This window comes from Lepidochelys kempii, chromosome 4 (assembly GCF_965140285.1).
Source record: "Lepidochelys kempii isolate rLepKem1 chromosome 4, rLepKem1.hap1, whole genome shotgun sequence".
Lineage (NCBI taxonomy): Eukaryota > Metazoa > Chordata > Testudines > Cheloniidae > Lepidochelys > Lepidochelys kempii.
Genome location: NC_136383.1, coordinates 121589316 through 121616100, shown reverse-complemented (window position 1 = coordinate 121616100; position 26785 = coordinate 121589316). Strand labels below are relative to the sequence as shown.

At 41.1% G+C, this 26785-nt stretch overlaps 1 protein-coding gene across 8 annotated transcripts in view; it reads left to right on the top strand.

Moving 5' to 3' along the window:
• The window catches only part of HTT (huntingtin), a 182417-nt gene that overhangs the window by 110325 nt on the left and 45307 nt on the right, over positions 1-26785 (top strand). For all 8 annotated transcript variants that reach the window (XM_073342650.2, XM_073342649.2, XM_073342651.2 and 5 more), the window contains 15 exons: positions 1245-1367; positions 2721-2959; positions 4360-4502; positions 11527-11734; positions 13439-13580; positions 14777-14956; positions 16946-17122; positions 17422-17498; positions 22840-22978; positions 23621-23743; positions 24469-24682; positions 24881-25026; positions 25587-25764; positions 26063-26158; positions 26555-26742. In XM_073342650.2, the coding sequence (XP_073198751.1) occupies positions 1245-1367; positions 2721-2959; positions 4360-4502; positions 11527-11734; positions 13439-13580; positions 14777-14956; positions 16946-17122; positions 17422-17498; positions 22840-22978; positions 23621-23743; positions 24469-24682; positions 24881-25026; positions 25587-25764; positions 26063-26158; positions 26555-26742 (2373 nt within the window). The remainder of the gene's footprint in view (positions 1-1244; positions 1368-2720; positions 2960-4359; positions 4503-11526; positions 11735-13438; positions 13581-14776; positions 14957-16945; positions 17123-17421; positions 17499-22839; positions 22979-23620; positions 23744-24468; positions 24683-24880; positions 25027-25586; positions 25765-26062; positions 26159-26554; positions 26743-26785) is intronic.

Sequence of the window (26785 nt, the reverse complement as noted above, 5' to 3'; positions counted from 1 at the left end):
CTGACTGGCCTGTAGTTCCCAGGATCCTCCTTCTTCCCTTTTTTAAAGATTGGCACTACATTAGCCTTTTTCCAGTCATCTGGGACTTCCCCCATTCGCCACGAGTTTTCAAAGATAATGGCCAATGGCTCTGCAATCACAGCCGCCAGTTCCTTTAGCGCTCTCGGATGCAACTTGTCCGGCCCCATGGACTTGTGCACGTCCAGCTTTTCTAAATAGTCCCTAACCACTTCTTTCTCCACAGAGGGCTAGCCACCTACTCCTCATGCTGTGTTGCCCAGCGCAGCAGTCTGGGAGCTGACCTTGAGCTGACCTTTCATCTTTATTGAAAAGCCAAAATTCAGATTGTTACTCTAGCATTGATAGTCTTTGATCTGTGAGTTATCTGTACAATGGTCAGCGTATGCCTTGCTCTTCTAGGCCACATAGCCTTGATCACTTATGTGGGCACTATTCTCCAGGCTTAATTTATGATGCTTGCAGGCCTGGCTTCAGTCAGTCTTCTCACAAGACAAGGGTCACATCAACACCAGAATGACTGTCGAATTTGGAACGAGTGAGAGTAGGCATCCTGTGCAACACTCCCACCCTCCATGTCACCATTGTAGCACATGCATCCCTTCTGGTTCAGGGTGCTGACCTGAACAATGACACCAGACAAGGTACCTGGACCCCATCAGAGGCCAGACTGCTTTTCATTCTACTGGATGTCGGACAACTGTCTTTTACATAAAGATCTCTTCTCCTCTGTCTAGAAGCAGTAAGGCTTTGGGACTGGTGCGTCAGAAACTGCATCACCATCTGTCAGGGTTCCTTCCCCACTCTGAACTCTGGGGTACAGATGTGGGGACCCGCATGAAAGACCCCCTAAGGTTATTCTTACCAACTTAAGTTAAAACTTCCCCAAGGCACAGATTTCTTTCTTGCCTTGGGATTGCTGCCACCACCAAGTGATTTTAACAATCAGGGAAAGGAACACTTGGAGTCCTATTCATCCCAAAATATTCCCCCAAGCCTACACCCCCTTTCCTGGGGAAGGCTTGAGCATATATCCTCACCAATTGGTTACAAAGGGACTACAGACCCAAACCTTTGGGTCTTAGAACAATTGAAAAATCAGTCAGGTTCTTAAAAAGAAGGATTTTATTTAAAGAGAAAAAGATAAATAACCAAGACACAGAGGTGTTTGTTTTTGTTGTTGTGTTCAATGGTGAATATAAAATTGGTTCCTTTCTTTTAAACAGATGCATATAGATTCCCATGAAGCTCTGGGAGTACTGAACACTTTATTTGAAATTTTGGCTCCTTCATCCCTCCGTCCTGTGGACATGCTTTTAAGAAGTATGTTTGTTACTCCCAGTACAATGGTAAGTGACCAGTGAAGGAGATTACACTACCTGTTCGATGTTGAGGCCTTCAACGCATTTTTGGCCATATACTATACATTTCTGACCTATCCTCCACTCTGATTGTCTGTCTGTCAAGACAATTCAGCATTTTCATACATGGCAAAACAGTAGTGAGTGTTCTCTTACTCCTTTGCAAGGTGTATATTTCTGTTCCTAAATCCTGCTGAAGTTAGTTTGGTAACATGTTCAGAAATAGGGAAGAACTCAGTAGGAGGACTAGTTTGCCTTTGGGTAGGTCATTTTACTTGTAATGCGATGGTGAAGAATGGGGAGCCTCCTGATGTAAGAGAAATTCCATAACCTGGTTTATGAATAGGGCCCTACCAAATTCACAGCTGTGAAAAACACGTCACAGACCATGAACTCTGGTCTTGTGTGCTTTTACGCTATACTATACCAATTTCATGGGGGAGACCAGTTTCTCAAACTGGGGGGTTGTGACCCAAAAGGGAGTTGCAGGGGGGTCACAAGGTTATTTTAGAGTGGATCATAGTATTGCCACCCTTATTTCTATGCTGCCTTCATAGCTGGGTGGCCGGAGAGCAGCGGCTGTTGGCTGGGTGCCCAGTTCTGCAGGCAGCGCCCCGCCAGCAGCAGTGCAAAATTAAGGGTGGCAATGCCATACCATGCCACCTTACTTCTGCATTGCTGCCATCAGAGCTGAGCTGCCAGAGAGTGATGGCTGCTGACTGAGAGCCCAGCTTTGCAGACAGCAGCACAGAAGTAAGGGTGGCAATACCATACCATGCTGTCCTTATTTTTGCAGTGTTGCTGGCAGCAGCTCTGCCTTCAGAACTGGGCTCCCAGCCAGCAGACGCTGCTCTCTGGCCACCCAGTTCTGAAGGCAGGGCCACTGCCAGCAGCAGCGCAGAAGGGTAGTAGTACCACAATCCCCCCTACAATAACCTTGCAACACCCCCCTCCTCCTCCCTCTTCCCTTTTTTTTAGTTGAAATGTTGAGGAGTAACAAAGATTCCCCCCTAGTATTTCATTTTTGAGACAGTATGGAAGTTTTTTATGAGAACTTTTATTCACAAAAGTGTTGTAGAAGTACCCATTCCCCAGATCACACAGCATTGAGTGCTCTCAAAGCCAAACTGATTTCCAGGAGCTGCTATGGACATTCAGCTCCTGGGAGCCATGATAGCAGAAGAGAAGGTAGAAAAGTTTACCTCATTCATAAAGATGTTTGTTCAAAGAAGTGAACATATACGATCTTTTATAAGGTCTAATATGTTGTCAGTTCTCCATGACGTTATTGCAGTTTTCAGTCTCTTAATCTGCTGCATTTTTCTGTTGTTTTTTTTTAAGACATCAGTGAGCACTGTTCAGTTATGGATATCTGGTATCCTAGCTATCCTTAGAGTTCTGATTTCACAATCAACAGAGGATATAGTTCTATCTCGTATTCAAGAGCTTTCTTTCTCCCCTTACTTATTGTCATGTCAAACAATTAACAAGCTAAGGGATGGGGAAAATAATGTACCAACACCTGAAGAACAAATTGAGCTGAAACAGGCTAAATATCTGCCTGAAGAGACATTTTCCAGGTACGTTGTCTTCTGTATCTATCGTTTTTTTGTAAAACTTTTGGTGAAGTATTAAAAGAGTGTCAAGTGATATGGAAACATAAGATTTATATTTACCTGGATGTTACCTGAAATGGACATGGGGGGGTGGATTTAAGGTTGGATGCAAGTTTGAGGGATAGAATGAGCTGTGGTGCTGTTGGATGTATTACATGGGATGGAGGTGTGTATTTTTGTTTAACAATTTTTGACTGTTCTGGTTTCTTTTCCCATGCTGAAGTGAAAAGTACCACTGACTTCTCTGGGACCAGGATTTCACCCTGGGAATTGACTCTTCCTTCTCCCTTTACTTTAGCCTGTACTCTGCATTGTTGCCTCAGTGGCATATGGGTGGGATGAGTTGGGTGACTTCACCTTTTCACGTGCACAGGAGGGGAAGAACATGTAAGGGGAAGATCAGCTTTCTTTTTCAAAGGATAGGTTGTAACCTAGAGCCTTCTGAGGGTGAGACACTTATGCAAAGTAATTCAAGAGAGATTTTGGATGTGGTTGAGTTGGAAATACCCTACTACTGTAGGGGGAAGGAATTAGGGTAGGATTTTATCCCTCCAGGTGAGGGTTGAGACCCTTATGAGAAGAACTTTTTATCTACAAATTCATTCGGCGGAGGGGGGAGTAGTTGTGATTTGGCAGAACTTTTGGACTGGGAATCCTACTGGATCTGAGACTTGCTAAGAGAAGGATTGGGGAATGGTTGTGGGATGGATTGTTAGTGTGATTCAGGTTGTTGGGTGGGTTTTTTAGCTTTCCTTGGTGGCCTTTATTTGGGTAACTATATTCCTGTGGCCACTTTCTGGTGGCACAATGATGCCCTTTGCTAGGAATATGTATACCTGATAGAGAAAGGGGAGTCTTTGGTTATGAAGACTTGGGGTCTTTCGTGTCTAGGGTGGTCAGTGGGAAAGATTTTGTGTAAGGTGGAAACCTGTTTTGAGTGGCTTAGTCTTGATGCCCTTCATTTTGTCTGTTGTCTCTTGGAAGGATAGCACGTTGGGTAGGGTTTTAGGTGTTTGATTCATGTTGATTGCAAGGGTGGTGATTAGTGAAACAGTGACCATCTGTGATTTGATGGCAGATGAGGTTTTGCATAACTGAGACCTGGACGCTTAAACACACTGCAAATACTCTGCTTTAATCAATTTTTACACTAGAAAATGAGTCTGAAAGCTGGAGCTGAGATTTTTCCTTGTGGGTAGAGGAAGCAAGAAGAACTTTATGGGGAAAATTTTAAAGTGAGGCACTGTTAAGCAGGTCAACCTGCTGAAACCTGTTAACTCAGTAGTAAAAACCTTAGTTGGGACAGATAGGAAATAAGCTGATGTGTTTATTTTCCTGACTGTGTTGTGTGGGATTTTTTTTAGGTTCTTGTTACAATTAGTGGGCATTCTATTGGAAGACATTGCTACTAAACAGTTGAAAGTGGACATGAATGAACAGCAGCACACTTTCTATTGCCAAGAGTTGGGCACATTGCTTATGTGTTTAATACATATCTTCAAATCAGGTAATAATCTCAAAATGAGTTGTATTGTGCCATGATGACGATCAAAGAGTTCTTTTCAGTTCTGAATCAGTTGTTTAATGAGTTTAAAATCTGTTTAGGTTGAGAATATTGGCTGCATATAAAATATCGTTTCTTCTCCCAAGTTTGTGTCCATGTCAGAAGCCAGAGTCAGAAAAGTCGTCTTTTCCTTTAGACTTTTTTTATTGAACACACAGCTTCAAGACCTGTTTTCATACTCTGCCCTTTTAGCAGAGTAGACTATAATTGATGACCTTTCATTCGTTAAACATTGTCCTTTTAAATGTCCAAAAGAACTGCAGTTGAGAAATGCAGTGCGCATCATTACTCTTGAGTTGGATTTCCTCTCACCTTCCCCAAATGCAGGGGTCTCGAACTCAATTTACCTTCGGGCCAGTGCCAGTCCTCAAATCTTCCCAGCGGGCCAATAATGTCACTGAAGATGGTGTTCAGAAAAGAAAATGTTTATATTGTACTTTTATTTCAAATTTCTTCGAAATAATAAAACTTGTCATACAACTTTATACAATTCTTCGCTTGCCAGACAGTTTTTAGTGTTTGCCAGACAAAAAAGAAACATACTGTTCGCCTCATAGAGAGCAGACCAGCAGAAAATGGTCCCTGGCTAAATCGCTCTCATTGGTGCTGGCCGCAGCACGGTTCAGCACTTATGACTAAGGCTACGTTTTAGTCACGGGTATTTTTAGTAAAAGACATGGACAGGTCATGGGCAGTAAACAAAAATTCACGGCCCGTAACCTGTCCATGATTTTTACTATATACTCCTGACTAAAACTTTTGCGGGGGGAGCTCGGGGAGTTCTGTGGTGGGTGGGTGGGGAGTTTTGGCGGGGGTGGAGGGAGAGGGAGGTTCCCTTCCCTGGCTCCTGGGAGTCGGCAACCTCCAGCTCTTAGCACCAAATGCTACCGCCCCAAGCCCCAGTTCTGCAGCTCCCATTGGCTGGGAACCGCGGCCAGTGGAAGCTGTGAGGGTGGTGCCTGCGAGCAGAGGCAGCATGTGGAGCTAGGAGCTGAGGGAGGGAAGTTCCTGTCACCTTTCTGGGGAACCCCCCCCCAGGTACGCACTGCCCACACCCCAGCTCTGAGGCCCCCACGCACCCAAACTCTTGCTGCGAGGGGGCCTGAGACTGCCCCAGCAGCAGCCGGTGCAGCTGGCCCAGGGGTTGCCCAAGCTGCTCAGGCGGCTCCCAGGCCAGCCACATGGGCCGCTGCAGAAGTCATGGAGGTGACGGAAAGTCACGGAATCTGTGACTTCTGTGACAAACACTGAACCTTACTTACGATACTCCAGACACCTCCAGCAGCACCTTCATGGTAGCTGCTGCCAGAACCCCGCGCTCTGCTGCGGAGTCTAAGGGCTCTAAAAACTGCCCCTCTCCACCACAGCGCCATCGACCGTGCTAAAGGAGACAGCACCAACAACTGCTCAGATTATAAGGCAGCCGAATGCTGCTAGCACAATAGCGCCAACACAGACAGCACTGGCTCAGCACACCGCACTCCCGATACAATTGGCACCTCACTCTTTGGCACCGAAGCACTGGTGCCGCACCATTTTCTGCACCAGAAGGATCTGTTGACCCTGGAGTTCCCTCTTTTGGGCACTGATGTCTCACGGGGGCCGTCTGTACCAGAGCAACTGTTATCTCCGATAGCACCACCGTTCTTGAGTGATGAAGATGAGGAGGTTGAAGGGGTATTCTCCCCTCACCATTCCTCCCCGATCAGAACACTTACGGCAGCTGGACCATTACGACCACAGTCCACATATGGGACCATCCATGACCTTCCTTGAGCACTAGCTGTACTGGGATCCTTGGAGGTCTTACAGAAGGTGCTACAGCAGGTGGCCCAGCCCATGTAGGGAAGATGCTGGATCCTCACCTCCACCCTTGGAGACTGAAGCTACCGAGACAAGGGATGAACTCATGGCAGAGCAGGAAGAGGACACTGCTCCTGACACCTTGCCAACCAACAATAATTCATCCTCCTCACCAGATGAGACAGTTATGCCTTCCACCCCCAACCACTGCGGATGACTTTAACCACTTCCAAGATTTATTTAAAATAGCGGCCAATGGGCTCAAAATTGGTCTGGAGGAAGTGCCAGTAACAAACTAACAGACATCTTACAGACATCTTCCTCCTCAAAGATAGCATTGCCAATCAGTGGGACTATAATAGAATCCGCCAAAACAGTCTGGCAAACTCCAGCGACCATACCTCCAACCAGTAAAAGAGCAGAGAAAAAGTGTTATGTTCCCTTGAAGGGATCAGAGTTTTTTTTCCCCACACACTCAGTACCCAACTTGCTGGTAGTGGAAGCAGCCAACCAGAGAGGCAAACAACAACACTTTCCACCACGCCCTTTGATAAGGATAGTAAGAGGTTGGACCTATTCGGCCACGAAGTATATTTCTCCTCCACACTTCAATTCAGAGTGGTAAATTATGTAGCACTACTTGCCAAATACAACCACAGGAGCTATGGAAAGTTTATGGACTTTTTCCCCTCTGGAATATCATTAATAGAGAACAATTCAAATTGCTGGTCTCTGAAGGGCAAATGATTGCATGCATGGCTCTTCAGGCCTCATTAGACATTGCTAACACCCCTACAGCTGTGGTTATGTGATGGGCCTCATGGTTGAACTCCTCAGAATTCCCATGTGAAATACAAAATATAGTCGAAGACCTTCTCTTCGATGGAGAGAGATTATTTGCAGCCAATACCAATGAGGTACTGCACACTGTGAAAGGCTCACTGGCAACTCTTCAATTGCTCGGCATTCATACACCTGCCACAAAAAGGAGACAATATAGGTATCTACCATACCAGAGAAATAGATATTCAAAATATACACAGCAACACCAGAGGCCTTAAGAATAACGACAGAGACCACAACGATGCCGACTTCCACCAGCTGCAGTGTCCCAAGCCCCTTCCTCTAAATAACAAATTTGAAGGCTTGGGTGAGGGTCTGGAAGACCTTTCCCACATTCCAGAGCTAACACCCTCCATCCTTCTGTTTTTGGAGACCATTTACTTCCATTCTACCTGAAATAGGCTGCCATCACCATGGACAAATGGGCTCTAGAAGTCATCCATAAGGGCTATACCATCTCTTTCCTTTCTATCCATCTCCCCCCCCACACACACACACACCCTCCCTCTCCATCCTACTTCAGGTATCCCTCTCATGAACATCTGATATGACAAGAGGTAGATCATGTCCTAGAACTCTGGGAAGTGGAAACTGTTCCCATGCAACACAGGGGAAGGGTTTTTATTCCCACTATTTTTTTTTAACACACAAGAAAAATGGGAGATGGCGACCTATGCTGGATCTAAGGCGACTGAAGAAGTTTGTGAGAAAAAAATAATTCAAGATGGTCACAACTATAATTCCAGTGCTGGAGCAGGGGGACTGGTTCTCAGCCCTCAACCTGCAGGATGCCTATTTTCAAGTTACGATACATCCTGCCCACAGGCAGTTTCTGAGATTTACTTTGGGCAAAGACCACTATCAATACAAAATTCTACCTTTTGGCCTGTCAACAGCACCTTGCATTTTCTCAAAGATCCTCGTGGTAGCAATGGTGCATATGAGAAAACAAGGAATAATAATATTCCCTTGCCTGGACAACTGTCTTCTGAAGTCACACACTCGAATAGATGCCATTCGGACTACCCAAATGACGATAGATTGCTTCCAGAATCTGGGTCTACAAATAAACAAAAAGAAATTGACAGTAGAACCAGTTCAACAGTTAGAATTCATCAGCACTTACCTTGACTCCGTGGCAGTGAAAGTGTCACTTCCATGAGACAGATTCGACACGATAAAGACACTCATATCCAATGTGGAACAGCCCACACATGCCTCCAACTTCTGGGCCACATGGCAGCATGCACATTTTTGGTTTACATATGCGCTGCCTACAAGGGTGGTTAGGAACTATCTACAGACCAAATAAACACGGAGTAAACAGACTATTAATGATGCCTCCCAAAGTCAAGGAATCACTAACCTAATGGACTCAACCACACAACAGGTGCTCAGGGATCCTATTTACACAAGACCCTCCATCACAGATGATCGCAACGGATGCTTCCCTCGTAGGTTGGGGAGTACATATGCAACATCACACAATTCAAGGGTTATGATCTGCAGCCAAGACGAGGCTACACTTAAACCTGCTAGAACTCTGTGCTGTCTGCAATGCCTTCCTCCACTTCCTACCATTCATGAAGAACCAGAACATAAGAGTAATGACCAACAACATTGCTTGCATTTTCTACATAATCAGGCAAGGGGGAGCCATATCACACTCGTTATGCACCAAGCCTATGAGACTCTGGAATTGGTCCATCCAACACAATATCCATATTTCTGCTTCCTAGCTACCCAGATGCCAGAACACCATGGCAGACGAGCTCAGCAGACATTTCCTCCACTACCAAGAATGGGAATTGAACGACGTGATACTAGAACACACATTCCGAAAATGGGATCACCCACAAATAGACGTATTTGCGACAGCCCAGAACACACAATGTCCGAGATTCTGTTCCAGAGCAGCTCTGGGAAAGTAATCAATGGGGGACGTGTTCCTGACCAAGTGGGGCACAGATCTCCTCTTTGCATTCCTACCTATACCATTACTACCCAGAGTAATACTGAAAATAAGGACCTGATAAAGCCAGAGTCATCCTAATAGCCCCCACATGGCCAAGACAAGCATGGTATACATACATAACACGGATGTCAGCATGTGCTGCAGTCACTCTCCCGCCTCGGATGGACCTGTTAACACAACGCGAGGATTATGTGCACCATCTGAACATAGAACTTCTACATCTGAAGGCATGGCTCCTCTGTGGTTCTCTAATGATGAACTAGGTTGCTCTAAACGGAGGAAGTGGGTGCTACTTCACAGTAGAAAACGTTCTCCACGTAAGACCTACCTACAAAAGTGAAAGATTTACAGCCTGGTGCACCGCCAGACAAACAACTGCAACATCGGCACCTCTTCCATTGATATTAGACTACCTCCTGGAATTAAAACAATTGGGCCTCTCTATCAGTTCAACAAAAGGACAACTTAAGTTGCTGACATCTATACTTTTAATTTAGCTGCATTTTAATGTAGTTTATGTCTGGGAATATAAAAATGTACTGTCAAACTTGTGTATTATCATGGTGTAGCCGGATATTGTCCTTACCCCACTTCCATAGCCTCTGTGCTATATTGGTTCAGAATGTGAGCTCTTCGGGATTGCAGAACTGTATTTTTCTTTGTGTACAGCTATTAACACACTGAGTACTACTGAAACTAACAGATTACAGTTTCAAGTTTTCGGTAGATTATTTTAAACAGCTTTGTCCTCTATTTAGCCTACCTAAGGTAGATATCTTTAATAGCTATGTGCATCACCATGTCCAGTCACTAGATGTCACACTTGCTTCGCATGCAAGTAGCTAAAACGGATTGGAAGTAGTTCAGGGATGATATTACTAATAGAAAGTAGGTACAACATGCATTTCTGGATTCTGATATTGTCCCCTTGCAAGACATTTGCACTGTTCCTCTCTTCCTCCAAATACCAGAAGCAGTTCAGACTTGTCCACATGGCTCTGGGATGTGGCGTATGGCCCCTATGGCTTCACTCTGATGCTCTGATTCTGACCATGCAAAACAAAGCAGCACTGCAGAGCTCCTTTGTTATCCATGCTATTCTAGAATTTATAGTTGATTCTGCAGCAGCTGTAAGAAATCTGTTCTCCCTCCCCCACCCTTCTCTAAGGGTACCAAAGGAGCTTTGTTACATGAATAGAGTTGTTCTCTGAGCTCCTCCCATCTATTTATTCCCCTTCCCCAGTTGTGGCAAAAGGGATAAAAGGAGCAAGCTGAAGGACAAGAGGTCACAGAAGGAGAGCTCTGCCATAACTGCTTCCACCCTGCAGACCATCACTCAGCATACATAGCAAAGATTTTTTTCCTCATTTAGTAGTTTTGCTTGTTGCACAAAGCTTTACATTCAAGTCCTGTAGCCACTGCATTATTACAACAGAATATATCTGAGGCCTGGTCTGCATCTGAAACATGGGTCGACCTAGCTGCATCGCTCAAGGATATGAAAAATTCAAATGCCTGGGAGATGTAGTTAAGCTGACCTAAGCTCCGGTATTGGCACCAAAAGAATGGAAGAATTCTTCTGTCAACCTACCTGTCACCTCTCCAGGGGCTGAATTTACTGCAGCAATGGAAAACCCTCTTCCTTTGCTATAGGGAGTGTCTATGCTACAATGCTACAGGACCATAGCTGCGACACTTCAGCTGTGCTGCTTAACCACTTGTAGTATCGGTATAGCCTGAGGAACACCCTCAGTAGCTATCTAGGCAGAGAAGTCTACCAACCTCCCACTTTAGTCCCTACCCTAAGGAGCCTACATTCTGTCTGCCTTTGTAAGTATAGTACCTAACACAGTGAGGTTCTGATTTTGATTGGGGCCTCGAGCACTACCTCACTAAAAAAAATAATCTACCCTGGCCAATAATACAACAATTTCAGGAAGAATAAAATATTGATATATGTGACTCCCATAACTTTTACTATAACTAAGATGTGCATCTGTGGTATAATTTGATTACTTTAGTGTTATGGTTTTAGACTGAGGTCTAGAGGATTGAATCTGAGGCTAAGAGCCAAGAAGTCCTTAGTTTAATTCCAGTTCTTGTCACTGATTTGCCCTGTGACCCTGGACAGTCATTTAACATTTCTGCTTCTATATCCCCATTTATAAATGGAGATAATCTAATTTATCTACCTCCCCAGAATGCTAAGGGTTAGGTTGCTTGGTTGAGAATGAGACAATTTAAATTTTCCAAATGCTGTGTAACTGATGAGGGTTTTTTAAAAATTCTCAGTACAAATGGTAACATACATGGTTCCCCTTAATGTATGTGTGTGTTTGTTTCCAGGGATGTTCAGAAGAATCACAGCTGCTGCCAGCAGGCTTTTTACAGGAGATGGTTCTGATGGTAGTTTTTATACCCTTGAGAGTCTGAGTGATCTTGTTCAGTTCATGATTCCCACACACCCTTCTTTAGTGCTTCTCTGGTGTCAAATCCTACTTCTTGTCAATTACACTAACTACAGCTGGTGGTCAGAGGTGCATCAAACACCAAAGTAAGGTTTTTTAATTTCTACAGTTAATTAAGTTTTGTTTTTTAATGTAGCTTATATGATTTCTTAGCTGTTAAGAATTTGAGTACTATATGTGTTAGAACCACTTAAAGAAATTATTGTACTTATAAAGGAGTCTGTACAGTCTTTGCAGTGTTCCATAAGGTCAGTAAAATCTGACTACTTTAGACCAAGAGAAAGAGTGTGTTCCACACATGATGGCATGTCAGGTAGAACTCCATGCCAGTTGTTGTTTCCCCTTTTAAAGGGAGGGAATTCTACCTTGAGTGCCTCTGATTACAACTGTGGAAATACTACATAAGGGAAAGGGTGGTCTTGTCAGATCCCAGGATGCTTATGGCTTTATAGGTCAATATCAACATCTTATTTCACCCTCCAACTGCTACGCAACCAGTGCAGATCATGGAGCACTGGTGAGGTATATTAATGGAAAGATCTGTTCACTAAGCAGCCATTGCGTAACAAATCCTCCCTTTTGAAATGGTCTGCTTCCAAAGGGTCTTAAAATATAGTATCTGGTAGACAGAGTACAAGCATTGCATTGTCTAGACTCTGAGTGACAATGGATGACAGTTTTGAGATCTGTATCTGAAAGAAAAGACCCCAAACGTAGTCAGATCTAGATTAGAAAAAGTGGTCCTGGGCCTAGCTGCAACTTGATTGTCTGAAAGCTGCTGTTAAATAAAGAACCAAATTATAAATTTGAATAACAAGCTGTGGGACATACTGTATCAGTTAAGGGGGCTAATAGAATTTCTGTCAGTTCTTCCTGTTGTTTCCCCCAGTTTACCAGCAACAGCTCCCTTTTATCTGGATTGGGTGTCTTTCTTACCCCAACACTGGATTAGATGCTCAATCACCGTAGCTGGATGGAGAGAAGTGCTGGGTTTTATCATTACATGGAAGGCTCTGTAGCCCATGTCTCCTTGCAGGCATCTCTGTCAGCCACATTGTAATACGTATTGAACAAGAGGGGTGATGAGTACAGCTATGTTTATGTCACAGAGGTCACAGAATCCATGACTTTCAGAGACCTCTGTGACATTCTCTACTTCAGCCCCAGTGGGTGTGGGACTCTGGAGTTGGCAGCTAGTGGGGCCCTGGCAGGATTCCAGTGACAGGGGGCCCCTGCAAGGTTCCAGCGACATGTGACAGACTCCTGAGGGGGCCCTCCTCAGGGTTCCAGCGATGGGCGATAGCCTCGCATGGGAGCGGTGGTGGAGGGACCACTGGGAGTTGGAAGGGGGGGACGCCTCAGGCGAGCGGCTGGGGGTGTCCTGTTTTCTGTTTGGGAAATATGGTCACCCTGCAGCTCCTAGCCATCGTGGGCAGAGGGGGGCCCCCCTACAGCTTCCAGCTGCCATGGGCAGAGGGGGAACCTCACAGCTCCCCGCCACCATGGTTTTGGGGAAAACCATGGTGCCACAACAGCAAATGTCACAGATGGGTCACGACAGCTGTGAATTTGTTTATTACCCATGACCTGTCCGTGACTTTTACTAAAAATAGCAATGACAAAATCTTAGCCTTAGTAATGAGATGTAATCCACAACACCCCACAAGAGACTAAAGAACTAATGACAAAGCAGTTCAAATTGAGGAATGCTTAAAATGGGTTCCTTTACAATGTACATTGAGTATCTACTTTGACTGAAATATTAGCAATAAAACATGTTTTTCTTACAGGAGGCACAGTCTTTCCAGTACTAAATTGCTGAGCCCTCAGATAACTGGAGACAGTGATGAATTTGATTCAGAATCCAAATTTGGCATGTGCAATCGAGAGATAGTACGAAGAGGCGCGCTCATTCTTTTTTGTGACTATGTTGTAAGTTTAGAACTGTGAATTTTAAACCTATAAGTGTTTGTTTTTTGGATTTTGCTTGGGTGCTTTATCTTTGAAGTACAGAGTGTGATCACAATAAGGGAAAAGTGAGAGATCTTAGTCATATTTACTTCCATGGGGAACTACATGGAATTTTTATATATCAATTTTCACTTCTGGAAGCGGATGCTCTTTTTTTTCTTTCTATGCATATGTCTTATTAGTGTGATTATTTTAGATACTTGTGCATTATCTTAGGCATTCTCTCTACACTGAATCTTAGTTGTCCTCAAAATTATTCTTTGTAAATAACAATGATGTCTTGAATGTTGTATTCTTACATATGTGATCTCAGGAGAAGACTAAGAAGCTTATGAAAGTTTAGACCCTGCTCTGAGGCTGAGTGTTTCTGCATGTCATAATTAGAATAAACTCTTTTCACCTTAAACCCTCCTACATATATTTACTCTGCTACTGCATTCCCCAGTTCTGTTCAGGCTCTCAGGAATAGGGCAACTCCCATGGCTTCAGATTTCGTAGGCTCTCAAACACAGTGTTACAGGAGTCAGTCTCTGTACTGATATTAGTACACACTTTCTAGAAGATTGTTCTGCCTCAAGTGAGAAACATTAACTGTTGAAGACATAAATAGTTAACTGCCATGAAAGAGATGGAGTGTTCACTTTAAAAGGAAACAAAAACTACGGACAAACATTGAGACTTTGCAGAAACAATTCTGATACATATTAAGTGTGTATCAATTCATTCATTACTAAAAATGTTGCATAAAAGCAGGGTCTTTGAGTTTACTAGTTCTTTCCATTTGTTCTCTACCAGTATTCATTGTCTTTCTAATTACAACATAATGGATGTTGAAATAATTTGTTGCAAATAAAGGATTATGACTTCAGGTGTATTTGCAACAGGATCAAATGAAGTTGAAAGAAAAGATCTGGTGGTTATGCAAATGATCATAGTAATAAAGCTTAGAAGGAAATGAAACGTGCACACTTGTAAACAGAATATTTTTAACATAATGTGGTTCAGTTTTTCCAGTGGAAAATTACTTGCTTTTAATTGTGTATAAATAGTATTGCATTGTTTGTTATTTTTTTAATAATGAAATGCTTACACGGGTGGTAGTAATGGTAATTTTAGAATTATGGAATCCATAATTTTTACCTTTTTTTTCCCCATAGTGTCAAAACCTACATGATTCAGAACACTTGACGTGGCTTATAGTGAATCATGTTCAAGATCTGATTAATCTGTCTCATGAGCCTCCAGTACAAGACTTTATTAGTGCTGTTCATAGGAATTCAGCAGCCAGCGGTCTCTTCATCCAGGCTATTCAGTCTCGGTGTGAGAACCTCGCAACTGTAAGTTTGACCTGAACCTTTTAGTAATGAAGTTTAGGCCTTTCTTGTTAACTGTATTTGGAAACACTTTGAGTGCTTTTTCCTTTCTGGGTCTTTTACAGCACCAAATGTGGTGTTGGTGCAAAACTTATTATATGTATTACACTGGTGCAAAAGACAACTCTTGGCATCTGAACTACATTGTGCTTAGTACTACTCAGACACACAGGTAGGTAGATGTGATTATCCCCAAAGAGCTTACAAGCTAATACTAACAAATACAAAGAAACTCTAGACATTGGGTAACTAAAAACTTTGTGTTCACTTCCCCACATGTTTACAACCCTTTGGAGAGAAATTAATTTATGATCTTAAGCCTCTTTATTTACAAACTCAAATTTTTCATCTTCATAGCCTTTCTGTTGCCTCACAGAGTGCAAACATACTTTGTCAGTTGCTGTGTTATAGATTAATCAAATCATAAATGCAACATGGATCTTGTTTATCTTCTAGGAGCCTCTGCACTGATGTGTATTCGCTACAAATTGTACTCCTGAATGGAAAACACACTAATTAAAAAGTATAGAAGTAACTCTGTAGAAAGCATCCATGTTTGTTTCATAATTTGAGCATATTTGATATGGAAAGTATTAAGACTTTTTTGCTCAACTGCCAGTCCTATAAATTCAACTGGGGTCAGTCAATCTACGTTCCTTCCTTGCTATGCATCATCACAAGTAATAAAGTGCTGAAATGCAAATTAAGTCCTTTGTGACATTTTTGTAGCACCTTTGCCTTCAATAGCTGTGTACAGATATTTGGAAATCAGTAGATGATTCTGCTGCTAATGCCTAAGAACAAGTAGGATTCAGTTCACTGCCATGTTGACCCTAACAAGACTAAAGAGTAATAAAAGAGCAATGCTGGTTTGTGCCCTCTTCCCTAATCCTACACTAATGGGTTGTGCATTCTCCATGAAGATTTCTGAACTTGTTGCCGTTTCCCTTGTCTGCATATTCATCTCTTTCAAGTCATAAGCAGGGGAAGGCTTCATAGGAAGTAGGTTTATGTGCATATATTTGGGAGTGAGGGAACTAAACAATGCTAAACTTTATTTTAAGACAGGTTCATTCACTCAAGTTTCTCTTTTAAAAGTGAACATTGGTGACAGCTGTGCTTTAATTGACAAGTTGTTTTACTAGACTTTTCACAAACTGCTTGAAAATTAAAATAAACAGCATTGAACACTTATCATCTTTTTCTCTGCACCTCCTCATTCAAATCTCTAGTGGTGAAGTATCCTTTCTGTTCTTTATCAACCGCATTATCTGCCACTATAATCTCCTTACTCCTCGTATTCTCATTTTCTTACCTCACTTTTCCTCTACCTCTGCACAGGCATTATCCCTTCCACGGTTAAACATGCCTTTTTGTTGTCTCCCATCCTGAAAAACTCTGCAGATGCTATTTTCCTTTCCCAGGGCTCCTTTTAAGGTCTGCTTCATTTCCTTTTCACCTTAAATTCAAGCTGTCTGTAACTTTCAAAGCTCTTTAATTCCACCCCAGACCCTCTGTCTTCACTTTCTCCTACTACTACACTAACTCTTGCTCCCTAAATTCTATGCCACTTCTAATCACATGGTTTGTTCATTCATCACTTCAGACTTCATGTCTTCTGTCTAGCTGCTTTGTACAATTGAACAGCACCCCAGTTACTGTTCACCAACCCCTGTTCTGCACTTCCTTAATTTAAAAAAATAATTAAAAATCCACCTACCCTCAAACCTGTTTAAATAGTAATTTTTACACAACATTCAATTAGTCGTCTGCTCTACTGTCTTTGTAACCACTGTTCCTTTAGTCTGTAAACTCTTAAGCGTTGGAACCAGTTGCTTGTTTAGCGCAGTCCGTCTGTTGTTCCAGCACCTTTTATATTTAACTGTGTTACAGTATGTACAAAATAAATAAGATGAGAAAAAAAATGTAACAGTTGTTTTTTCTAATATTTAGCCAACAACACTAAAGAAGACCCTGCAATGCTTAGAGGGCATTCATCTCAGCCAGTCTGGTGCTGTGTTAATGTTGTATGTGGACAAGCTTTTGTGTACTCCATTCCGTGTGCTGGCTCGCATGGTTGACACACTTGCTTGTCGTCGAGTAGAAATGCTTTTGGCTGCAACTTTCCAGGTAGGGAAAAAAAGTAAATATATGTCTCTAAATTAGAGTTGCTAATACCAGCAAATAATTGAATGTGATGTAAGTTAAAGCACATTTTAATTACTTGACCGTGATGTTTAGTGCTTTGTGAAAAACAGAATGTCAGTTTGTTTAGCATGCATGTCTGAGTAATTCAGTTTCATCCTGTGTTATGGTCTCCAGATTGTTTAATAATTTTTACTTGCTGCTCTTAGTCTGCTAATATACATATGAATGGTTTTATTCCTGTTGGTGCTTCATATCTATTGTTTTGTCACTGTTTTCTACAGAACAGCATTTCTCAGTTACCAGTTGAAGAACTGGATAGAATTCAGGAATATCTTCAAAACAGTGGATTAGCACCAAGGTAAAATATTAGTAATAGGTCCCTGTTGTCATAACATAGTATGTAATAAGTACAAACCATGCATGGTTTTTAATGAGGTGACACTGCTTTTTAAAGTTATGTCTATAAAAGTGGAAGTATGCCCAGATTTGCCATGACTTGAGTACCCAATTAAAACATGATTAGGCCCTCTCTGTACTGCAAGATGGAAACCATATTGTAGCTCTCTCAGGAACAACCATTTGTTGTAACTAGTTGCCTTGACAGAGTAGAATTTTTAGTGTAGATGAATTTTAAAACAACAACTCAACCTGGACATCTGCAAGGATATTTTCTGCTGGCCTGCTATAATTGGGGCATGGAGGGAACCCTCTATAAGACTCTAAATTCTTGGGAAAAGACTATAAATTCTTAATGGCGATTTTAATTTTCATAAGTATTTCAAAGACGAATAGTTCAGACCAAGTCCAGGTCATGTTGTCACATGAGCACAGTAGTCTCTCACCTATGTTATAGCAAAGTTTAATCTTGCTTGTGTAGAAGGATTCAAACTGTTACTATTGTTTATTTTGATACAGCCTTGTAAAGATCAGGAGCCTGATTAACCTGGCTCCTCACAACTGCTGGTTAAGAATAACCCTGTTGTCTTCAGTAGGAGTTTATTGTATCCTGTGGGAAAGAGCTGGTGGGGAGGAAAGAATCTAAGGCTCAAGACTGTAAAATGGTTTGGTAAAAAGAATATAATATTATCTCTTGCCTGCATCCCTGGGATAAGCTTAGTTAACAAGACTTGTTCCATCATACAACTCCCAACATAACTTGTGGAGTAGACTTTTTATTGATAATAGTAACAAAAGTCAAGAAACAATAGTAAGAGCAAGAAATGTCTAAGTTGAATCTTGAAAAGGTTTGTAAGAGGCTCATGACCAGTATTATCAGTGATGTGCTTTCCGCCAGTATGGTCTCTCTTTAAGAATATTTGGGTACGTTTGTAGACCATTTTTGAATTTCTTCTTTCGGGGACAAAGTGTATGCCAGAAAAATTATCTGATTGACAGATTAAAAAAAGGTCAGACCTGTTGTTGCAACACACCATAACCTATGCCTTTCTCATATTGCTGGGCATGCCATATATAGCATTCAGTGCATTAGCTAGTAGAAGGTAAACTAGTTTCTACATATTTTGGAGGTGGAATGTCTATCAAAAGAACTATGCATTTAAACTTCTTATGAAGAAAATAGATTTTTTTTTAAAGGTCTGCTAATTTGAAACCCTATTTGAGTTGTAAGAGCTGTGACTTCAAATTCCATACAGAGCACTGCAAAATGTCAGTGTCAATGTGATTTCGTAGAATTAGTGGAAATCAGTCATAAGGGCAGGCTCTGAACTTAAATCAGCAGTTTTGGTTCACTCACTTTTGATTGAACAACATAAGTAGCTCAGTGAAGAAAACAACATCTTTTAGTGCTAATGCAGATTAATGTCTCCTACGTTTTGGTAACAAAGCAAATTTATTGTTTTTTGTTTTCCTACCAAAACACAAAGTTCTTTGAGTGTTTGTCCATATGTATTCCACTGTTGGTGCGCATATGCCTAATGCACTTGAATTTGGATTTTCTGACCAGCAGTGTCTGTTGCAGTCCATGCATGCACCCTGAGTGTCTTCATGCCTCCAACAGAGGATATCAAAAGCAGGGTGACCCTAGCCACCTCTCATTTCTTTCTCGCCATCTGTGGGTATGAGTTGGAATTTACAGTTTTCAAGCCTCTTTGCTCACTGTACAGTTTCCCCCTTTGTTTTGTAGTTACCAATCAGTTAATTGAAGTTCCTGAATTTTTACCCAAAACCACATGCAAATAGAGATGAGCAACAGCTATGCACATTGGACGTTAGATGGGCACTGGCATTCTCCATATACAGGACCAAACCATTTTGGTGGTCTACCCAACTGTTTGTGACTATTGCAGACACAATGAAAGCTCTTCCAATCTCAGAGAATTTCATCTTGGGTTACTTCTCGTATGCAAGCATGTTCTGATCTGGCAGGCATTTCACCACCTGGCTAGCTGTGTGCTCTCTTCACAAGATGACAAGCATCCTCACTGTCCTTCCTTGCACACATCCCTATCCTGCACATTTGTAAAGCATCAGGGGGTAGCCGTGTTAATCTGTATCCACAGAAACAACAAGAAATCTGGTGGCACCTTAAAAACTAACAGATTTATTTGGGCATAAGCTTTCGTGGGTAAAAAACCACTTCAGATGCATGGAGTGAAAATTACAGATGCAGTCATTATTATACCGACACATGAAGAGAAGAGAGTTACCTCACAGGTGGAGAACCAGTGTTGACAGGGCCAATTCAATCAGTGTGGATGTAGTCCACTTCCAATAATTGAGGAGGAGGTGTCAATTCCAGGAGAGGTAAAGTTGCTTTTGTAGTGAGCCAGCCACTCCCAGTCCCTATTCAAGCCCAAATTAATGGTGTTAGCTAACTATTGTAAAGCGCTTTGATATAACCGCTATATTAAAAAAACCCCAATAATAAACGTTTTTACGTGGCACAAATAAAAGCACACAACTCATATTTTAATATCAGTAGTCTTACCTTTCTAGTGCAGTAGATGTGCCCTCCCCCCCAAGCTGGGGCTGGAAAGGAGGTGGGGGTCTCTCACCCACCACACCAGCCACAGAGCTGAGGCTGGGAAGGAGGGCCATCTGTCCCCAGCAGCCACAGCTCTGGAGCTGGGGAAAGTCACCTCTTTGGCCGCCTCAGCCCTGCACATCCCAAATTCCCCCCCAGCCCCTCTTCTCATCCCACTTCCCCCTCCCATCTACCCCCTATACTACCGAAGGCTAGCACCTCACCTTATATGTGCGTCTTTTCCAGAGTCCAGGCACCTAATTAGTGGAGCCATGTCTGTGCGGCTCCACTGATTAAGTGGGTGGCCCTTCATTCTCTCGTGTGTGGCTGTCCAGGTGTGCACCGTAGAGGGAACTATCTGCGAACCAAGTGAATGGAGCTCGCGGACCACTGGTGGTTCACGGACCACAGTTTGAGAACCTCTACTGTAGTGCAATCTCCTTATTGTGAAAGTGCAACTTACAAATTTAGATTTATTTTTTTTGTTACATAACTGCACTCAAAAACAAAACAATGTAAAACTTTAGAGCCTACAAGTCCACTCAGTCCTACTTCTTGTTCAGCCAATCACTAAGACAAACAAGTTTGTTTACATTCACAGAAGATAATGATGCCTGCTTCTTATTTACAATGTCACCTGAAAGTGAGGTGAAAAGTGAAAGTGAGGTAAAAATTGGGGGTTGGACTAGATGACCTTCTGGGGTCCCTTCCAACCCTGATATTCTGTGATATTCTATGAGAACAGGAATTCGCATGGCACTTTTTAACTGGCATTGCAAGGTATTTATGTGACAGATAAGCTAAACATTTGTATGACCCTTCGTGCTTTGGCCACCATTCTGGAGGACATGCTTATGACACTTGTTAAGAAATAATGCATTAATTACATTTGTGACTGAACTCCTTGGGGGAGAATTGTATGTCTCCTGCTCTGTGTTTTACTTGCATTCTGCCATATATTTCATGTTATAATAGTCTCAGATGATGACCCAGCATGTTGTTCGCTTGAAGAACACTTTCACTGCAGATTTGACAAAATGCAAAGCAGGTACTAATGTGAGATTTCTGAAGATAGCTACAGTACTCGACCCAAGGTTTAAGAATCTGAAATGCCTTTCAAAATTTGAGAGGGACGAGGAGTGCAGCATGCTTTCAGAAGTCTTAAAAGAGCAACACTCTGATGCGGAAACTACAGAACCCGAGCCACCAGAAAAGAAAAATAAGTTTTCTGCTGGTGACATCTGACTGAGGTGATGAAAATGAACATAAGTCAGTTTGCACTGCTTTGGATCGTTATTGAGCAGAACCCATCATCAACATGGACGCACGTCCTCTGGAATGGTGGTTGAAGTATGAAGGGACATATGAATCTTTAGCGCATCTGGCATGTGAATATCTTGCAATGCCAGCTGCAGCAGTGCCATGTAAACACCTGTTCTCACTTTTAGGTAACATCGTAAAAAAGAAGCGGGCAGCATTATCTCCTGCACATGTAAACAAACTTGTTTGTCTGAGCGATTGGCTGAATAAGAAGTATGACTTAGTGGACTTGTAGGCTCTAAAGTTTGACATGGTTTTATTTTTGAGTGCAGTTATTTTTTTGTGCATAATTCTACTTTCATGATTGCACTACAGTACTTGTATTAAGTGAACTGATAAATACTGTTTCTTTTATTTTTACAGTACAAATATTTATAATAAAAATAAATAAAAAGTGAGCACTGTACACTTTGTATTTTGTGTTGAAATTGAAATCAATATATTTGAAAATGTGGAAAACATCAAAAATATTTAAATTGTAGTCTATTATTGTTTAACAGCACAGTTAATTGCAGTTTTTTTTAATTGCTTGACAACCCTAATTAAAACCTAAATTAAAACCTGTTGGCAAAGGAACTGAAGGGCAGTTGAGGTTGCCCTGCCCTTTAAGCCCTTGGTTGAAGGCATGAGGATGCTCTGGGCACATACCCCAACAGACAAATGATGTTCAAAAGAATGTAAACTTGAGTTCACTGGGTGTATGCACACTAACAATGGAAAATGTGTATATATAGACAATACATCACAAAGAACCACAGTTACTGTAAGGTGAGTAACTGTTTATCTTCCTTCAAATTCAATTTGTGATAGGTAGCTGCTGGAGGACAATGTAGAAAAGTGGAAAAATTAGTTTTAGTGATAAGAATGGAATATCAGTACTAGGTAATTAGCACAGGTATATTAAATGTAGCATAATGTAAAATAGGTATTCCTCATAAAAAAAACTTTTTTTGGTATTGGTTAACTTTATTTATAGAACATATTATCCTTGTCCTCTTTTAAAGAAATAAATAAATATAATTTATTTTTTTTTGTGGGGAAAGGGGGATGGGACTCCAAAGCATACTGCACTGTAAGGCATAATGCAATTCTGAATAAAAACTAATCTAAAATAAACAATGACTTTCAGTAAAATATATCTCTTTACTCCTGACCAACTTCTAAAGACAACTTGATTTGAAGGTAGTGTATTAAAATTTTGGATTAAATATATAACTCCTTGATCTCATGTAAAGCTCACTTGAAAAATTCACTCTCTCTGGCATGTTGAACTAGTAATTATCTTTCTTACTCTAAATACTTTTAACAAATAATAGTTAGTATGTACCTTACCTGTATTTCCCATATCTCTCTCCTTTTAAAATTCGAATTTTCTGATGTGTGTATCTGTTTTCAGACACCAAAGACTTTACTCGCTATTGGACAGGTTTCGTCTTACAGTAGCACCAGAAACAACTAGCCCTTCACCTTTGGTTACTTCACACCCACTGGATGGGGAAAACCAACCAGCCTTAGAGAATGTAATTCCAGACAAAGTAAGGCCATATTTAGAATATTTCATAGGAAAATACATCTGCTATCTGTGCTATAACAAGCTTTTCTATTAGTAAAAGATATCTATGAATGAAGCTTTTTTTAATCCCCATATAGTGCTCTGTGCACAAATCTGAATAATGTGGTAAATAAACATCAGCTGCCTATTTCTTCTTAAATTCTGCAGCTAACCAAATATCATGCACATACATTTATATCTAACTGTGATAAACTTGTCCATTTGCTACTTCAGAACTGTTCACTGGTTCCTTAAGAGACTTATAGGTACCATCTTTCTTATCTCTGACCACCTCGGTCTGTTCAGCAATCCTGTGTGTTCTTTCTTGCTTTGTGTTTTTCTTATTCTTGTTTACTAACCCCCTTATGCTTTGAAAGTTTTGCCTAGATGATATGACACCTAATAGTCTCTTAGAGGACCTAATTTCAGTGCTTAAATTGAAATATATACAGCTCTGTGTCCACAGATAGAAATAGGCATGGTTAATCCAGTAATTCTGGATTGGCAAAGGGACAGTCTCTTTGAGAAGACTAATTAGTGGGTAAAACAAAATTGAACTATTTTCTAGCTCTGTCAAAAGTAAATGTATAGTAAATTTCATTTTATTTATTTATTTATTTTAAAGGACTGGTATGTATCACTAGTCAGATCACAGTGCTGGGTCAGGTCAGACTCTGCACTGCTGGAAGGTGCAGAGCTGGTGAATAGGATACCTCAGCCTGAACTGAACTCCTTCATGACCAGTAAGGTAATGTCTCTCATAATGAGAAGAGGAGAATTTAAGATGACACTTCCTAAATATTTTAAAATTTTAAAGTGTCCCTATTCATATTACTGTTAATGACCAAATTAGACTGTTAAAAAAGAAATTAAAACTTCTTTAAATTTTACTTAGTTTTTTTTGACTTTTTGTGTTTTACTAACTTTGGACAACTAAAATAGTACTTTGAGCTTCCAATTGAAAGGTGCTCTAGATAGCCAAGTGCATTAATTATTGTTAAGGCTGTGAGTCTGTCATGGACGTCATGGATTCTGTGACTTTCCAGGACCTCCATGACTTCGGCAGCAGCTGGTGCAGTGTCGCAGCGGCGCCTGGGGTCACTGCCCCCACCCCTCCTGAGCACCAGCAGTGTCCTGGGCCTTTCCCCCCTCGAGCACCAGTGGAATCCCAGGCCACCGCCCCATCCCCCCGCCCATACGTGCACACAGAGCAATCAGTTAAAACTCATAGAAAACTCTAGTTTTATGCAAATTAGGTGCTGCAAATTTGGGACAGATGGCATTTTCCAAACAAAATAAAGTTGGAATCCAGTTTTAAGTATGAAACGGAACACAACCTTAACTGTGGCAATCACAGTGGCTCTTCCATAATGTTGATCTATTAATTTGCATAGTATTACCCAACTGCTTTAATTTCCTTTCTCCATGGAAATGTGTCCTTTCTAAACTTTTATGTACCATTTGTGATTTCAGGAGTTCAACTTAAGCTTGTTAGCTCCCTGTTTAAGTCTTGGCATGAACAAAATCTCAGAAGATCAAAAGAGCAGCCTCTTTGAAACTGCCCATAGGGTAACCCTAGACCATGTGTGTAACATTGTTCAAAAACTTCCTGCCAGCCATCAAGTTTTTCAGCCATTGCAGCCAGTTGAGACTTCAGCCTATTGGAGCAAGCTAAGCGATATTTTTGGTAATACAAAATAAAGGTCTTATTCTCTTTATTGTACTGTATAACAGTGTTGTCACAATAAGTCAGTTCTCTAATGGGATCAAAGATTCTCAGCAGTAAAATATTTTGCCCAAAATTTTTTGTCTGTTAAAGAAAATGTTAACTGTGATGATTTTTATTTCAAGCCTCTAGATTTTACCCTGACATTTTATTTTATAGGAGACACAATGGTGTATCAGACTGTGATGAAACTCTCTCGTGCACTGGCTCAGTATTTGTTATTACTCTCTAAATTACCAGCATCTCTCTGTATTCCACCTGACAAAGAGAGTGACATCCTGAAGTTTGTAGTAATGTCATTAGAGGTAAGAGAGTGAGTGTAATAAAAAGTGCAACAGAATGTTTACAAATATGTTCCATTTCCCTCTAACTTTGAAGATTCAATGCGAGTTCTGCAGGTCTAGAAGCATTTCTGGGCTCTAGGTTTATGTATAAGCGTCAGTTTCCAATATTAGTTCATTCAGTGCTTACTCTTTTGTGTATATTGTACACATCAGGTAGAATTTAGCAGAGGATATGGGACAAGAAAAACTAATTTTTTAAAAAAAATTTTTTAAGGGAGACTTCTCACCGCAGTCTGGCTGAGGGACAGGAAGGTCTTGGCAGTTCGGAGAGCGGCACTGTGGGGCTTGTTGGGAAGATGAATAAACATGATAGTTTACTCAATATAGTGCTTATAATTTTTTTTTTTCCCTAGCTGGAACTTTTTGAACTAGTGCCATGCTAATTTACTGTAACTAGCAGAATTAATTTTTCTTGTTTTGGTAGCTGCAAATATATGTAATTATGTGGATAAAAATAATTTGATCTCATATTTTTGCATATGGGGACAATTTGATATAATGGAAAACTTTTTCTTGTACAGGCACTGTCATGGCATTTAATACATGAACAGATTCCACTAAGTGTAGATCTTCAAGCTGCTTTGGAATGCTGCTGCCTGACATTACAGCAACCTGGTCTCTGGAATTTGCTGGCTTCTGCAGTGTATGTGACACAGGCTTGCTCCCTAATTAATTGTGTCAGATTTATAATAGAGGCAGGTGAGTTAAATTTTCACAAATATGGGAGATGCTTCTGAATAAACCAGCAAACCTCACTGATCCTATGCTAAGAATCCTGAAGAAATGCAGAATTTTCTCTAACTGTCCTTAGAATTTTTTATTTTTCCAAATGTGTTTCCACCATGGAAGTTAACTTTTTATTTTTTATTTACCTTTGAACTTGTCAAATATCTTGCCAATACAAGTGCTGCTTTGACAATTTTGTGAAAGGATTAAAACTGAGAAATATAATTAAAAACCTATAATCAAAATGTTTCTCTGTATTTATCTAATTTAGTTGCAATTGAACCTGGAAACCAGCTTCTTAGTCCAGAAAGGAAGAAGAATACTTCAAAAGGGGTCAATGGGGATGAAGTTGATTCAAATGTTCAGAGTAAGTAAACAGTGAAGTTCTAGTTTCCATGCAGTTTTACATAGTTTGTAGAAAATTTGCCAGATTTTCCTCCTTATTTCCAGTTTAAAGCAATTTAACTGACAGTGTGTCAATGGAACACTATTTGAAAAGTGTTATGAGAACCTTAAGTTGCATAGTGTAAAAACTATTAACTTGTCATTTGAAGGGTGCACTGTATTGGGAATGAGTACAAGTCTGGGTGTGGGAAGAGGATTTACTGTGATGATATGGCTCATCTGACATTGAGACTCCACTTCAGTTGGTTAGAAATATGCTTATTGGAGTTTTTGTGTCCTCTTGCATCTTTAGATCTGTATGCGTTTTGTATATATTCACAATATTTTACACTGAACTTTTGTTTTTCTCTCAACTCAGAAGCAAAATATATTACAGCATCTTGTGAAATGGTGGCTGAAATGGTGGAGTGTTTACAGACTGTCTTGGCTTTGGGACATAAGAGAAACAACAGTATCCCAGCATTTCTCACTCCTGTCCTTAAGAACATAATCGTCAGCTTGGGTAGACTGCCTCTAGTAAACAGTTACACAAGAGTACCTCCCTTGGTACGTGCATTATGGTTTGTTTTCATAGTAGATGAAAAATACT